The sequence below is a fragment of the Poecilia formosa genome, unplaced genomic scaffold (genome assembly GCF_000485575.1).
Source record: "Poecilia formosa unplaced genomic scaffold, Poecilia_formosa-5.1.2 Scaffold154, whole genome shotgun sequence".
NCBI classification, from domain to species: Eukaryota; Metazoa; Chordata; class Actinopteri; order Cyprinodontiformes; family Poeciliidae; genus Poecilia; species Poecilia formosa.
In genome coordinates, this window is record NW_006800093.1 from 293,150 (window position 1) to 305,517 (window position 12,368).

Genomic DNA, 12,368 nt, shown 5'->3' on the forward strand with positions numbered 1-12,368 from the left:
TATATATATATATATATATATATTTTTTTTATTTTTTGTTTTTTTTTTTTTTTTTTTTAAATAGACTATAAATGGATGTCTGAATCGGTGTTGATTAGGGAATCTCGACCTCAAATTCAAAGTTTCTATCAATTCTGAAAAAGGAAGAGTTGAAATTCATAATTTAAAGCCCAAAAGTAATATTGTATTCATGCCCAATGCACTTATACTTCTGACTGCCACTGTATGCATATCAACTATGAAAAAAAAAATAATTGAAGAGCAAAGAGATTCGGAAAGGCACCCAGATGTACAAGTCATGTCTCGTACATGTAGGGAGAGTTTAATTTGCTGTGAGCGCTGTTCCAAATATTGTTCCAAGAGGAGCTGATGGGCAAGATTAAAACCTGCTGAGCTCTGGAAAAGGCTCGTCTTCCAACCCTTTGGAATTCCTCAATTAGAACATAATCACTTTGTCCCATTGGTCTCATTTTAGCAAAATCTCATATTCACTTAAGACACTCCAGCTAAGCAGTTTTGGTTTAGGATGCTACAGCAGCAAGCTTCTCTTCCCCCTTTGTTGACCGGAGTCCCAGCTGGTCCACCAACGCAAACTTTTCCTTAATAAACGCGTGTGTTTGTGTTTTTGTGTGTGTGTGTGTGTGTGTGTGTGTGTGTGTGTGTGTGTGTGTGTAAGCGCGCACAAGCTCTGGCGCATCCTCAGTTTATTAGGACAACCTTGTTTTCTTGTAGAGATGCCTGACACAGCAACGACTGATGTCTTCCACATCTACAGCCGCAGGGACAATAAAGAGAAGGCGATGAGAAAAGAGGAAGAGAGACGGGAAAGGATGCAGTGTGCCCTACCTTACCACAGCCTACACACAGACACGGACCAGCCAGCCACTACTTCAAAAGAGAAAGACTGAAATAAACTGCCGGGCTCTCAGCTTTTCTCAAGGTGGTCTCCAAGGGTTAATTAGAGCTCCAAGTCCCACCTCATCTGCCTTGGAGTTGCGTAGTGTGCAGAATGCAACCGAGGGGCGCTGTACTGTACAAACACGAAACTATTCGCAACGAAGCAAATCGGGCAGTAGCTGATCTGTCCGCTGATGCCTCTGGCACACTAACATCAACCATAATCACCATCTGTCTGGTCAATGCAGGCCCCCATTCTGCCGCCTTCCCTCAGGTCAGTTCGAATGAAAACCTTGTGTTCCAAGTCAGTCTGTCTCAGCGCGGCGGAACAGGACCTGGAAACCTGGAGTGAAATTCCTAGAGGTGTCAGGGAATGTGTGGTCAGATTTAACATGGCAGGGACTGGGTGTTCACATGGGTAGCAAGACTTTTTTTTTTCCCTTTTTTCTTTTTTTTTTTTTTTAAGAAAAAGCAAAGGTTCACCTGCAGACCACTCTCCAGATATTCATCTCCTGCTGCCAGTGTTTTTGGGGGAGGAGATGTAGAGGAAGGAGGGGGCATGGGGGGAGGGGGGCACAGATGGAGAGTAATTGCAACAAAAAGAAGAGAGCCGAAAGCAAACAACACTGTAGGAACACGGCAACTACGAACATGATAGATTCTTTGGAGGCAGAGAGAACAACCTCCTCCTAGCTCCGGCGATACATCACATTTATATGGGATGAGGAGGCATTTGTGTGTCCTCAAGGACCCAAATAAGTAGAGAGTGGGAGAGAGAGAAAGACGGAGCAAGTGAAAGAAATAAGTTACAGAGATAGAGAGAAGGAGGACAACGTTGACAGCTGGCTGGGCACTTTGTGCATCTGCCAGAGGTGACTCGTGGAGCCATAATGAAAATGCAAGGCGAGATCAGGATCAGAGTGAGGGGGGCCACCATCCATCACACAACTCCCATTGAGGATAGACAGCTTCAATGATAACAGCAAATGTGCCCATTTGCAAAGCCTGCATGGAGGAACTTCCCAACAGTGATGCTCGACATACGACGGCTTCTGAATGCGCGTTAATGCATTGTCGACCAATTTACAGTGCGGTGTTCATTCACAGAGAACATTTTCACATTTTGTCTACCTGCAGCCACAACTGACAATGTAAGTAAGGTGATAGTTCAACGGAAAGCAGAGCAATTTAGATATAAAAAAATTTCACAAGCAAAAATATTAAAGTGAACTTTCCAGACCAATAAATCAATGAATTACTTAAATAAATTGAAGTAATTAATTTGAATTTTAATATTCTCAAACATCTCCACTTTTACTTCCGTCACTGGATTCCAAACATACATTGATGTTTCAGGAGGGCTGACATCTTAAATCGTGCGAGATATAAAACCTTGGGCTGACAAACTTGCAGACATGCCTAGGACACCACATCTCAAACTTGACAGGAAGCTAAATAAATACTGATTTTATTCTTGAAGCTGCTGGTTCCAGTGACAACTGTGGGTTTCAATAAGAGCGCCGGGAGAAATGGCACTACTGGCTATGAAGGCTCATGTCCTGAGCCTTCAGTGCACCAAAACGAAACTAACCGAGATGCTATCTGTGCTCTGCCTGAATGAAATTTACAGTGGCATTACAGTGAAGGATGTTCACGTCACGACAGCTTCATGAGGCCCGCTTTTTGACTTGGAGGTCCAGTTCGCAGAGAAACCTCTCCGACTGTATGTACAGTAGTTTCAGTTCCGCTGATAACGAGGCCTACCTTCTCTTTCTTTTGTCTGCACGCCTCCTCGGCTGAAACCAGCGCTTTGTAGTAGGCGCTGCGTTCTGCTGTGAAGTGGACCTTGGACAGAGCGTTCTCTACCAGCGCCACAGACAGATTCACGCCTTCAATGTGCAGCCAGCCAATGAAGTTGCCCGCTTTGTCCATGCTCTCCACTTCAACTTCAACCTAGGAAACAAGAAGAAGAAGAAGAAGAAAATAAGACAAACATTCTCATTTTGTTGTTACGTACTGGGAGTAGCAAATAAAATGCTCTGAGATTCTGAAAAATAGGCAGTTTTTCATCAATGGAGACCTGGGGGCTTTCTAATGATGAAGTATCAAACAGACCGATCCCATTTCAACTGCTCGGCTCCCGATATCCCAGTGAGTGCTCTGACTGGAGACGGGCTTCTCTTTTCTTTCTTCAAACACAAAACACAGGATTGCCCTCTTGTCTTCAGATTCACTGCAGTCCTTGACATTCTTAATTAAGCTCTTTCTGCTTTCAATAGCGCGTCTATTCACACCAACAACGGGAACCGAAGAACCTCCGCAAACAGGCCAGGCTGTTAGGGTTTTTAAATGAGTGCTCCACATGCACTTCAAACTTAATTAAGTCTCTAAACATCACCAGGCTACTTTTTTTTTTCTCCTCCCCCCCAACAACGTAAATCATATTCAATTAGTAACAGCCCGAGCCCCGACTCCTTTAAGTAAACAAATGAGGACAACAAAGGACCTTACACTGCTGACAAAGTAGAACGGGTCTCGCAAAGTCGCTCTTGATAGACTATTACCAAATTCTGTCTATTCAGACTAATTATCTATCCATAACAGTTTGTTTTAGAAGTGATGGATGATCAAGGATAGGTTTTTTTTTTTTAAAAAACGAAAGTCAGCGATAAAGTCAGAGGACAGGTGTGCTTTCAAGATAGGGAGAAGTCAAGTAATTAAGACTTGAACTGCTTAGCCCCGCAGTCACAAGGGAAATCTGAAGGGAATTAGGTTTGGAAACGGCTCTGTCTTGTTCTCATCTACAGTTAAAAAAAGCTTTTATTGCAGCGTGCGTTATATGTTTTATTATTAAGCACAGATTCACAGCCTACTGGCGGAGCCAACTTTTTAGGGCCTCTAACAAGGCTAAAGTTAGCATCTGCTTCAAGATTTCCATTGGTGCTATAAAAAAAAAAGGACTAGTTTTAAGAAGTCTGGACTACATGGGATCATCTGCACATCAAAATCCATAACGCCTTGATAAATTAAACCTGAACTGGATAAGGATTTTTAACATTTTCCTTTAATAATTGGATTTTATCCCGTGTGTCCAGAGATTTATTTTGATTTAATCAAAAATAAAATCATTATACAAGACAAGCGCAAGGAGCAATCCTCCCTAACCTCTCAGGTCCTGAATAAAACATGCAAGCTCACCAAAATCCTGTCTGCCTCCGCATCATCTGCTTTATTTCACTGCCCATCCCTCTTCCTTTTGCAATTTACAACCATCTTCATTTTATTCTGGTCTTAAAGTGCAAAGCCACTTGCATAACGATGCTAAAAGAAACTGTTTGGCCTTCACACATTACAATGTGAAATGGAAAAGTGGGCAAAAAGTGAAAAAAGGCCAAAACCACATGCATGCCAATTTCAGATCAGAGAGAAAAAAAAAAAAAAAAACAACACTCTGAATCAGATGTTTAAAAAAAATCTGGATAACGAAAATGTAATTTTTCTGAGATTCTAGTGCCTTAGTGATAAGTGTTGTAGGGAATCTAAATAGCAAGGCAAGTGAGAAAATATGTCTACAAGTTCAGTAAAAATGCAAAAGTACAAACAAATAAAACAAACGAGAGTCATGGGCAATGCTGACAACGACTTCTCGACTAATACCAGAACAAATTAGTCTGCTTTGTTTCCCAGAACACTCAGGCAGGAAACTTCATTTACCACATACCGCTAACCTTATGGAAGGAAAATTAGCCAGCCACTGACAACAGCATACTGATGATTACAAGATGACTGCATGGCTCAAGTCAACACCTACAGGGACGGTGTTAACGCAGGAACGGAGCGCTATTAAAAGCAAACAGGCTTCCTGAAGAACGTCAGCACATCCTCTGAACACCAGTAAAATTACATGAATTGACTTCGCATTTACAAAAGGCCAAAACCAACACTACCTTGTCAAATACACAACCTCTGGAAAAAAGCATTTCTGTGTGGCCATAATATAAAAAAAAAAAAAAACAAATAATACAAAAACTGTCCGACTAAATACATGAAGAAGTCAGGAAAGTGAACAAATGTGAGATCCTGAGTGAAAGTAAAAATGTCAGATTTATGAGCACCAGGACCACTGACCTCGAAAGGCTCATCAAATAAAGCGAAACTGGTATTTAACTGAACAGTGAGAAGGGAGGAGGCTAATACTCACGCCAAAAGGTGAAATTAAAAAGGATGAGTTCATTTAGCGCAAAGGCTGAATAAGAGATCAGGAGAAGTGTATTGGACTACTTAAGCTTGTAGAGAAGATGTGGAAATTGACTGATCAATGTTCCACAAAGGGTCCTTGTCTTGTTCATGGATGCAGCTCAGAAGATTGCCTAAGTAGGAGGATTTAATCAAGGTTTAGTTATTGCAGTCCACTGGCTTGTTTAGCTAAACATGTTCAAATTGGAATTTCAGAAATACTAATCAGGCTAATAAAAAATGAAATACAATCCAACTAAACTTGATTGTAACATTTGGATTTGAAAGATTACTATTTATTCAATCATGCGGCTTAGCATAACGTGACCTTTAAGTTGTCTCATAACCAAAAGCTTTCTAAAAATGTCTCCCAGTGAATGAAATATATAGATATTTCCCATCTGCTCCTGTACTATAAAGCTGTCTCTGCTAATTCAGTTTTACATAATTTTCAGTCAAGGCTGTGAAATGAAAACGTATGTGAGGAACGTCACATTTTTACATCTTTCAGAGTACTTTTTTCTCCCCTCCAAGCATTCAAAAGCTGAATTTACTGTTAAAATATCCCCTGTAAGGATTACCGCTTCCCGCGAGACGCATCCCCTAAAACCGTTCCAACATTCCTTCCTTTGCATGAAGAACCCATTCATAATGGGAAGGCTTGATTTTAAAGTTTCATGCTGAATTTGAGTTCCTCTCCTTTCAAATTTAAATAGGTTTGGTCTCAGCGTAGAAAGGAAAGGGGAGGTGGAGAGGAAGCTGCTTAGAGCAGAGCCCAGATGGTTCCCAGTTGAGGCCTCCTTCGAGCCAAGATGGCTCCCGCCGGAACACAAATGGGCTTTGGTAATCTCATAAATGCTGGGATTGTGTCGACACAGCGGACAGGAACCAGAAAAGGTGAAACGCACACGCATATGAAGGCTGTGACTGTGTGCACGTGTGGAAACACAAGCGCGTCAGTGTTTTTTGGGAGTGCAAAAGAGTTATTTGGTACAAATTAAGTGGAAAAACGGCTAAGCCAACTTGTTTAATGGAGTTGGCTGTTCAAAATTAATAGTAACATAAAAAGAAAACTGCAGAAGGTGACGGCTCTTGCGAGTGTAAAATACTGAACAAAAAATAATGGAGCAAGCAGCTTGAAACAAGCTTTAGCTTTAGACTTTTCAAAAAGAAACTCTTTGCTCTCCAGTCCACGTCAAATTGCCTTGCTGGATTTTATTGTCTAGTCAAAATGAACCTTTGGTTTAGGCCTTTGAGTGATTTTCTCAAAGTAATCTGAATTTTGCTTGGATATTTTTAATATTGTGTTTAAATCCAGAAAAGAAAATGCGCATCCTAATGGAAACCTCCAAGTCGGCCAAGAAGCTGTTGGCAAATCAAGAGATCCAACAGTCAGCTACGTTTAAAGAAAACTGTATGAGACGAAAAAAAAAAAAAGAAACGTGGCAACTTTTAGTTAGCTTCAAGTCTTGTCAATAAAACTTCTGATAAATTAATAGTGAGGCTTTTTATGATAATAGTGAGGATAATTAGCATTAGGTATGCTTTTATTATGTAAAAAAATAATCTTATCTTTCTAAGTGTAGTTCTTATCTCAATGGAAATGTGAAGTTCATTCTTCAGATTCAACTCCTAATTGAAAAGTAACAAGACTCATTTTATTTTAGGGGAAAATTGCCAATGCTTACACAGCAGAAAGTAATTTGATGTAGCCATTATCTACTACTCACTAAAACATTGGCAACTAATAAGAATTCTCTTGATCACATCCCATCCAAAATATATGTGTATAATAAAAAAATAAAAAGCAAAGTAGGCTTGATGGAGATCACTGTGGTCCCAATCATGGTACAAAGCCATTTAGGAGTCCAACGTGGCAGGACGTGCACCAGGCGTAGCTTGTGTTTGTATGTATTCTCTGATCAGGAAAAGAAAGGACGGTCTTTACAAATTACAAGCAAAGCTGGAGATTAATTGGTCAGTTAAAGCTTGCAATCATTTCTGGAAATGGCTCTGCCATAATTCACATAAAATTTAGTGCATGTTTCAATGAGATCACAGAGATTTAACTTTGCACGTGTCGCATTACTAGCTTGGATCGTAAACATTTTAAAGGCCACAGTGTGGATGGAGGCAAATTCAGCATCCATTTGTTGGACAGCCAGCCTGTGTTGACTCTTGTGTGTGTGTGTGTGTGTGTGTGTGTCCATCACACACACACAATATGTCTGTGTGTGTGTGTGAGATGGACAGCTGGAATGTGAGGAAGTCTATGCCAACCTTGTTGACTGTAATGTGCAGAGAACACAAGGAGAACAAACTGGCAGACAGATGTTTGGGAATGTCTTCATTCATTCTCATTAAGTAACAAGGCGGCAGCTCCTTTTGTTGCTACCGTTTTCCCCCACCTTGCTGGCACTCTCAACTCTATTTGCCAGCGCTTAAAACATAAAACATCAATTTCTGAGTAGTAAATTTGATACTGTAACTCCTAGAAACAATAACCGCACAGATTTTATTTTTTTTACTATTTTACTTCCTCCTTATATCCATTGTGACCCTTAAAAAAAAAAGAACAAATGTAAGAAAATAAAAGTACTTGAATAAACCCCACCTGCTGCGAGTGGTTTGCTCATTCAGCAGAATAAGAAACCAATTAAATCTCAAGCCAATTAAAGTTCTGATTTGTCAATGATGATCAAAGCCAATACTATTCAGTAATTTCATTTTTTTTATTGGTGATAATTACGGAAAGAAAAATTGCACACCGACTCAAATGATCAAGAGCAACATCTGAGCAGAAAGCAACTTATTAGCCCATTACTACACGGTGATGAAAACAGTGTGAAGGAGTTGCTGACAGCTTCGTATAAGGAACGCTACAAACCAACTCTGAAATGTGCTTCTGTAAGTGGAAGTTTGAGATTAGTAATGCAATATGCATTAGACTATGTGACATAATAGAACTGTTATTGGATGCTAAGCAGAAATCAGGGGAAACATCACTGGATGACTTGTGCTTTATTCAAAGAGTTGCTTAACACCATTTGATTGGGGGGGAAAGGGTGGGAAGCCCCAAACAGCAAATGGTGACCTTCAAGAAATCCCTCAACAGTCAATTACCAGCACTCACGGTCATTACTAAAGGTTCATAATGGGCCGTTAATGGGACACAGTGACATGTAATACATTGGAAATGATTGTATGCACACACATGTATGATTTCATAGCATTTATAAATGTTTTTCAGGACTAGGCATTTCTGAAGCAACACAATGCCATGTGCCAGCCACCCATTTATATGAAACGTGCTAAATGTGTTGGTATGTTACTGTGATCGAACAGTGAGGAGGGGAAAAGGCCAGTTGGTTCCAGAAGTAATCTATAAATATAGATCACCTTAAAATAAAAAAAAGGAGAACCAGACAAACAGGGAAAGAGGAAAATAAATTAATGAATTAAACCCCTATTGATTTCTTAATGGCACAGATCAGGCAGGGATGTAAATAGGGTGTTAATGGAGCCTGTAATTAAAAAAAATATCTTCACATGGAAAGATAGAAAGTGCAGCAGCAGTCAGAGTAAAACTGAACCAGGTGGCAAACTGCTGACCTTTTTAACTGCAGCGATAATTTCAAAATGGAAATTTATCTCTGTGGCAAAAAATTAACCATTGTATTCTTTTATATTTGCTCATATCAGACATCGGTGTTACGTAATTACCCTCTTTCACTAGAATTTGAATTCATTATTATGCTTAGAAAATATATTTATTTTTACTTGGAATGTGTTGAAAAGTACAGACTGGCTTTAACTGTAGTCTGAACAGCAGTATCATACACTCCAACTGACATCTGAAATGGGTTTCAATCTAGCTGACATAACGATTTGATGGCTGAGTCACGATTAAAGATAATCATATCCACATTTTATAATAACATCAGTAGTAAAATCCGGGTTGGGGGGAAGTTCTCACAGCTATTATGGCAAACTATTAGTAGCCTCAGGTCAATGTCACTATTTTACTTTCACTTGTCTATTTGATAATGAAACCAGTTAAGCATCAAGTTGAGGATGAACAAGGAAATTGTTTGTACAGACTTTGCTCTTCTCCCCACCCCCCCAAGTATGTACAAACAAAATATAGCAGGCCTGACATTGATGCACAAACGTCCACGTTGGACAGGAACAGGTGTGTGCACGTCTCTCCAAGAGTGATCAATGTGACTCAGGAGGTCCCATGCATCACTGTCAGTAGCAGGCTGCTGTCTGTTAGGGAACGGGAAATGGAAAGTCAACCCTCTTCTCAAATGGCAAAGGCCCTTAATGGTTAGGAAAGCAAGCATGATTCCCACCATTAAACCGGCCTGATGACCATTAATGAGATTTGCTTTCATCAATAGATAATTGATGTTTGCCCCACATCATTATTTTGACTAAGCAGATGAGTATACCCAGGTTTTGTACCGACGGTTTGTGGACATAGAGAGTACTTGGTGGGCGGAAAACAATTTGATTAAATTACATGTTGTCGCTCGATTCTTTCCGACTTGTGAGACCTTTTAAGTGATAGCTATTCCAAGTTTGACATAAGTGTTTGAGTAGCCTGGCAGACAAAAGTGGAGATAAAAATGCAAGCAGCACTTTTTTTGCAGTAGTGGTCTTTAAGGCACTTCATAAATCCTTCGAATAAGTGTCTCTCCGGTGATAGTTCAGCATGGTCACACTGCCAACCATTTAATTACTGAAAGAAAAACAAAAAAAACAAATTTATTACCTCAGCTGGTTCAGTTTCAGATTTCTATTTTGGTCGGACTTAAAGACCAACTGCCATTTTCATTCATATCCGAACTTCAAAAATAAAAGCCCAGTTTAAGGCCACGAGCATCTTTTTGGCTCAAGCAGGCCTAACTCTTGTGTGTTGCCCTCCAAATGACTCACAGTTGGCCACCAAAGTAAAGCAATAAATTATGAAATGTTGTTCTGCTGGAGGGATTAAGCTGACTGCACCAGGCATTTTAAGTGGCCTATTGTCAAAAGAAATGTGTGTCTTTGCTGGTGGCATTAAATCTAAGAACAAAGAAATGACTGCATTCTTTTACTTGTACAAAGGTGTTGAGAGTTATGGACTTTAATAAAGAAGATAATCCAATGCCATGAGCTTGTAGAATTATTATTATTATTATAATGTTTTTTACAGTACATCTGTTACTGAGACTGCAGCTGCTACGTCGCTGTAGTCTTTGGTAAGCCCCAACACAGCGAAAAGGTCAGTGACACTGAGAAATACGAAACCTCTTGCAATGTAATGTTGACCGACAAGATTCCACATCGGTTTGTCGGTCTCTATCTGGCCTTTGTAATGAATCAATAGCGTTGTCAGGTTGGTTGATCCTTAAACCAACACAATGCCCCTCGCTGCCTCCTACTTGAGTGAATTACCTGGATGATTCTCATCCTCTTGTCTCCAATGCGTGGGTTCCTACACTATTTTTTCACGGCTAAATTTCTCCTACGCCACATTTAAATTTCCAGCTGTCAGTACGTTTTATGTCAATTTTTTTTTTTTTTAGCATGGATACAAATACTATGAATTTACTAGGAAACTTTGTTCCGTATTTTCTTTTGTGCACTGTTCAGATCTGGAGGCTACATCATTACAAAATCCATTAAGAATTCCACCAATAAATCACAGACAGGTTTTTACATGCACAAGTATTGAAATAGCTTTTTAACAAGTTACTTTGAAATATTTCTTTTCGCCAAGATTAACAAAATGCTCAAGTCAGCAAACCTGATCATGCTAAACATGTAGTTAAATTGGTTTATAGATTATTTGTTATCCAGATGGCAGAAAAGCTCAGATTTCAACACAGCGGAGCACGAGAAAGGCTGCAACATCCTGGTTATTAAAATCAATAACAGCAATAACTACAATCCATCTCATTTTAAGAGAGGGATGACATGGCATGCCGATCGATGAATATTGAGCTACATTTGTATTATTACTAATATCATATAATTCCTTCTTAACTGGATGGTGGCACAGGCTGTAAAGCACAAACAGAACTGTGCTTATCGAGTTGTTGTCACAGCAATCCGAGACTTGAAATGGATGTGAAAAAAAAAAAGAAAAAAAAAGTTGAAAACAGTAGTAGATGCAATGTCATTTAATTTTTAGGTATTTTGGACTTGGTTCCCAAGGGGTAAATCGTATTCTGGAGAAAAGATATTCAGAAGCCCCCAGGGTGCTGTAAACCCATGAGGAGAGGCAAAAGTCCAGATCTTCAAAATTGCTGCCTAAAGCAGTAAAACTCTGTGGGAAAAGTCAAGCCACATTGAGCACATAAAGGAGAGGTCAAAATTATTGGAGAGGGCATTAAGCTACATTGCCTTGCAAAATGATAGCACTGCTTTCCAACAAATCCATTTACACGTCCAAGTGCAGAGCCAATGGAGTTTGGTCATTATCTTGCAATCAATGTGCAGCGCAGCAACGAAAGACACGAGGGAAGTGGAAATGACAGTGGCATGTTTTTACAACTAATTTTGAGAGCTAATAAAATGGGAGATCATCCATTCCCTGAAATTAGGAGATTGCAATTTAAATGGTGCCATATTTTAGATGGGCAGCAGAATACAAAGGGGAGTACACAGCGGTAGGGAAATCTGTTTGTTAGAAATGAATGTATAAATAACTAGTAACTACAGAAAGCTTTTTCCATTTTTAAATAAGTATAACACTTCCTTTATTAGATGTTTGTGAAAATCTTGTGCAGTTTAGAACATTCAGCTAAATTTTAGGCATCAAAAATGATAATGAGTCTAAAGACTAAAATCGTAGTAGTACATGAGACTTATTTTTGATAAGTGACCATCTTATTACACCAACAAGCTTGGCATGTTTTGGTGCAACCACAAGCAATTAGAAACCTTATGTTCAAGTGGTAAGAGGTAGCCAAAGTGTTGAACAGTACCATGTAGAACAATACCATGTAACAGTAGCCTAATTGTCATTTGCTTACAGTATTAAACTTAAGCTTCATCCACAGATCAGCAGAGCCAAGCCAGACCAGCTGACATACCTGATTTCCAAGCCAAAGCTAAACTGCACCAATTTTATTGAAGGTTTTGTTGAATGTTGGCAGTGTCGGATCACAGTTAAACAATCCTAAATAGTTTATGCAATTAGCCCTTGTCAAGGCTAACAGATAAAATGAACTAATATAGCCCTG

The 12,368-nt window shown here is 39.5% G+C and overlaps 1 protein-coding gene across 1 annotated transcript in view; it reads right to left on the reverse strand.

The window, feature by feature from the left end:
• The window catches only part of snd1 (staphylococcal nuclease and tudor domain containing 1), a 167,892-nt gene that overhangs the window by 59,526 nt on the left and 95,998 nt on the right, over positions 1-12,368 (reverse strand). Inside the window, exon 17 of the mRNA XM_007564010.2 lies at positions 2,662-2,850. Coding sequence (XP_007564072.1) covers positions 2,662-2,850 — 189 coding nt within the window. The remainder of the gene's footprint in view (positions 1-2,661; positions 2,851-12,368) is intronic.